The following is a 5,132-nucleotide window of genomic DNA, read 5'->3' as shown; positions in this document are numbered from 1 at the left end:
TTTATGTTCGCTTTCGTAAACTGGTGGATTTGACTGCACAATCTGTAAAGACGCTGTCTCCAAAGCATCCACGAAAGGTTGATAAATAAACTGCAGTAAATAGTATAGTTAATTTAACAATTAAGAAATTAGGATTAGGTACTAAATAATCGAGACCGCTTACTTCATCGTCAGTTTGAAACAAACTCATTGCGACTATATTTTAGTACTTGGAGAGTAGATTCACTGATTCACACACCATTCACATCGATCGGAGAGCAGGAATGATTAATAAATCGATGATATTGTGGTAACAAAATAAATGAAAATACAAAACACGCCGAAGTACCGAACATAGTTAATATAGAAATATTGATATAAATAAGAAATAACTGTCCATAATCATTATACTTGGAAAAAATAATTTTCCTGTGGTAAAATCTAAATTTAGATTTCTATTATTATCAACTCAAGCAGTCAAGCGTCACTTTAACCTTTAGATATTCAGATATAACACCAAATGGTGTTGATTTAACAACAATATCAGCTATCAAATTAATTATCTATAGAACCTGTTGTTTGAATTAGGTATACCAAATGTCATTTTTACATTATTATAATTTATTATAAGATACAAAATGTTATTTTAACACTTTTATAATTTATTATAAGATACAGAAAGCTCAATTTAAGATTTGTATACTCAACTCTTAAATTTAAATAACATTAACTACAAAATTACTAAAACTGATTACTTACCAAAAGTCGATCTAAATATAATATACTTTTAAAATGTTTTTAATTGTTGGTTATTTAAAACATGAGTTTTGTTAAACAATATTATTTAATTCAACTCTCCGTTTCCATTATTTAAACCACATTAAAAGCTTATATTAATATTCATACATTCAACACCTTCACATAAGTAAAATCAACTCCAATATTTCTATGTGTGTACCACCTGCACTAACACATTTTGTTTTATAACTATAATAAAAATAAATAAATAATCTTTTATAGGTACGAATAATTGCGCTACATACATAAGACGACAATATTGGAATATTTGATTCCATTTAAAATCATAAGGAATGCACACATTTTCAAATTTTTTGAAACGCACACACTGGTCAATTTTTGTTTAAAACAATTTATTTTAAGACTGTGGAATTTTCGTTACAAACATTCAACATTTTGTAGATGGAGGTTATTTTCTCCGTAAATAAATAAGTTAGGTACACCTTAGGTACAACTCGTGTTCATCTTCAGCAATTTCAGTTTTTTTTTTTAATTTTCTATAGAAATACGTTATAGTACTAACAAAGTTTAACAGTATAATAATAAACCGTCTATAGAATAGCTTTAATACATAATATAAAGAAACCGATTAAGTATAGGTAACCCTAACTACAAACTAAAATTAATTAAATATTGACACAAATAAATAATAAATATTTTTCGTTTTTTGTTTTTTTCGTTTAATAACGTTTTTTCAAAACATTGTCCATCCCTGCAATACATTTGAAAATATCATTGTGTCTGTAAAATATAATAATATACTTCAAGTTTCATATACACACGAATAATATTCTTAAATAACAACAAAACAACGAAAATCGAAATTTTTAATCCAAATTTGAGCTTAAATTTTTTCAGTAAACTTTTTGTTGTTGTTAAATGTAAGAAAAATCAAGGGGACTCTTTTTTAGTGCTTAAAAATAAATATAAATATTTTTATGAATTTCTTACTCGAAATAATTATAGATATCCAATTTTCGTTATTTTAATGAATTTTTCAAATATAAAACTTCAGACACTCATAAAAAATCATTGTAAATTTATGCTCAACTTTTTTTTTAATTTCTACTAACAAAAACTTATGAGAAACGTTGTATTACATTTTCAAGTGTTTTAACGATAGGTACAAAAGATTTTTGTCGACAATAATTTAAAAAAAAAGTATCACGTATTTATTACATACAAGGATTAGAATGTGATGTTTTACACATTCTCGGAGTGTCGAGTAGCATCGTGTTGGTTGTTTTTCTGTATAAATTAAAATCCGATTTGTACACGAAGGATATTCAACTGTAAAAGGTTAGTGTTACAAGTGACGCCAGAGGCACGGGGTTCTGGTGCCACTGCAGCTGTTCCGTAAATTGTACGACTTTAGAAAACTTAAAATGATTGTTACTATATCGGAAAAAAAATGTAATACAATATTAATTATAGCTTGGATAATTAAAAACCTAATATCGACGGGGAGCAACTAATTTTACTCCAAAGTTATACATCCCCTAATGGCTAGTTGACATCTATTGTTGAAACTTTAAATGATTATTTTAATAACAAATTAACAAATAATAGACACTGTCTTGTATAAAATTCAATATTTACACAACTCAAAATTGTTGATTTTCGGGTTTTCGTTGATTCTAATATAAAGTAGGTACTCTGCTCCTTATTTTAGTTTATGTGATTAAAATATGTTATTTCACTCGAACTGATTTAAAAACTGTAATACCTATGTCATTATTCTTGCTGAACGTTTTCATTACTTTCGTGCAAGAATAGTGTCACAATTCAAAATTAATTTTATTTTTTGTGTCAATGTTTATCACATTATAGTTTTACAATTTTTATTCAACTTATATAGTGTAGAAGCTAGTGGTTAGTGGTTAGTGACTTCGATATTATAGTAGGTAAGACGTATACGTAATCCTTATCTTCAATTACGAGAATTTCATTTTAAAATCCTATAAATAGCATGAATCAGATATACTATTATTATTACAATAATATTATGATTTATGAGGCATACTATGTATAACATGTTAAATTCACATTACTCAATTTATACTATCTTAGATTTTGTATTATCATTTATCAACATCTTGATAATCACAATACTTAATCTATTTACTGTGGTCTATGATTTAAACTTTGTATACAATTTATAACCACTAATAATTGTGGTATAAAATTATAAACACATAAAATTAGTAACAAATATCTGCAAATAAAAAATCTATAATATTGTATAATACATTTTCAGTTATTCGATTAGGTATAATAAGATTATATTTCTTATAATTATATGGTTTTCTTGTCTAATGTCTAATAAAACTCGAGATTTACTCATACCTATAAATAGCTCAAATAAGTCCCAATATTTCAAAACTACTATGGTGCATAGTAATTGCTAAATTAGCATTCAGTGGAAATTTGACGTATATATGGTTATTTTTTTTAGAGTATATAATAATTTTAATTTTTCTAACAATGTTTTTTATTCTCTTATTTGTGACGGTAAATGTTATTTTTAGGCTTTAGAAAAGTAATAATAAATCTCCAATTACAAAATTAAATATTTTTATAATTTCAGGGGAAACTGCAATTTTATGTAAGCAGTAGATAAACGTTAAAAAAATGGTTGCGAATTTTTAATCGTAGAAGGTTACAAAACATATACAAATAATTAATTCCTTTTATTAATTTTATATTAAATGAAAAAATTTCATTTTGATGAATCGTTATTGGAACACAACAACACTAACATAGTATGAGAAATAAATTGGCAATATTATTTTGATGAATACTTTAATTTTACTATACTTTATTCATTTTATATACGAATACACTTCAGAATGATTGGTATTTTTAAATTCAGAAATTGTAAATGTAGGTACCATAACAATACAAAATAATCTGTCCAACCTGTGGCTCATTTAAAACAACGACAGATCTTTGTTATTCCAATAAAATGTTTGAATAAGTGGCAATATCGTTCTCACCAAAAATAATGATTGTTATACTGTGTGATATTCGTGTACGATGTGTTGCATATACAAAAGGAAAAAATAACAATAACATTACTTGTTACTTTATTGTGATCAATTCAATTGGTTCGGTAAAATATTCTAAATAGTATAATAAATTCAACTGATTACATTTTGGAAAATCGCCAGAAATCACCAGTTGCTGGACTTTACCGTCCATGAACGTGAAGTATTTCTAGGAAGCACCGGATACTCACATAAGTCCCTGCAGGTTCTGAACGCAAACGATAGTGTTTTACATGAATCTATCACTTTTAGCAACCTTAATTTTTCTGTATCACTAACTCTGATAATAGGCATCTTCCATACCACCTTAGTAAGTTCAATTTTAATTTTTATATTTTTTGAAACTGCCTCGGTTGCATTAGGACTTACAACGCGTATCGCATCCAGGTCGGTAGATGCACGATTTAAAATCAGTTGTTGATTACAATTAAGTAATAATTTTTAATAGTCTCCACAAAAACCGAATAAATGTTTTAGAGGGATACACCCGGTAAATACATTATTGCTCATAAAGTTTTTATTATCTTCACCATCCATCGCTGAGTCCCAAGCAGCGTTCTCTAACATATTCGAATCGTTTGGAGTATACGAGCAAGATGAAACTCCAGGTGTTTTTAATTTCTGTATTTCTATTCCATTTATTTCATAACGCATTTCGGAGAATAAAAACGCCAATCCATCATTTGAAAAACGTACTTCTCCAACAGCATCAGCAGGTTTATTTACTTTCCCCTCAATGTAAATATAGCTTTCACACGGTAAAGTGTACGAGTCCATATTTAAAACATTTATTCTAATTTCATCGTTATTTGATATTGACATGTTTGAGTATGGAGTGAACGAATGATAATGCTTTTGCGTTATTTTACACTCGTCGACATAATCGACTCCGACGTCTAAATATGAGTCGTCCATTTTTTTTTTTTTTTATACTTGCAACGAACGGAGAAAATTTAAATTATTTTTCGTGAGCTTGATCATAGTTATATTTATCTACATTGGTGTTTGATAATTCATTTCATCAAACCCCTACCATCCTCCGATCCAGTTAAACGACGTGTACGTGCCTATATGATCCGATAATTCATTATGAATTTCCTTAAAATAACTAATTATTCTCTTAAAATCATAATCTTTATCATCAATATCGTTTAATATTGATACATGATATTCTATCATATCCACAGCTCGTTTAACTTTTGATAAGTTATTTGATATTAACTAACAAATTTTGTTCATAATCTTAGATCATATTTAAAAGTTTTTTAGTATTTTCCATTTCTATTATTTGTATTAGTAAATATATTT

At 27.1% G+C, this 5,132-nt stretch overlaps 2 protein-coding genes across 2 annotated transcripts in view; both read right to left on the bottom strand.

Moving 5' to 3' along the window:
• LOC100571824 overlaps positions 1 to 932 on the bottom strand; it is a 9,520-nt gene extending 8,588 nt beyond the window's left edge. The window contains exons 1-2 of the mRNA XM_016805895.2: positions 164 to 932; positions 6 to 90 (exon numbers count right to left, since the gene is read on the bottom strand). Coding sequence (XP_016661384.1) covers positions 6 to 90; positions 164 to 190 — 112 coding nt within the window. The 5' untranslated portion in view covers positions 191 to 932. The remainder of the gene's footprint in view (positions 1 to 5; positions 91 to 163) is intronic.
• A 3,333-nt stretch (positions 933 to 4,265) lies between these two features.
• On the bottom strand, positions 4,266 to 4,739 carry LOC103309909. The gene has a single exon (XM_008186611.1). The coding sequence runs from the start codon at positions 4,737 to 4,739 to the stop codon at positions 4,266 to 4,268; it is 474 nt and encodes a 157-aa protein (XP_008184833.1).
• Positions 4,740 to 5,132: the final 393 nt, after the last annotated feature.

This window comes from Acyrthosiphon pisum, chromosome A3, assembly GCF_005508785.2.
Source record: "Acyrthosiphon pisum isolate AL4f chromosome A3, pea_aphid_22Mar2018_4r6ur, whole genome shotgun sequence".
NCBI classification, from domain to species: Eukaryota; Metazoa; Arthropoda; class Insecta; order Hemiptera; family Aphididae; genus Acyrthosiphon; species Acyrthosiphon pisum.
Note: the sequence above shows the minus strand (reverse complement) of the source record. Positions and strands in the feature narration are given on the sequence as shown.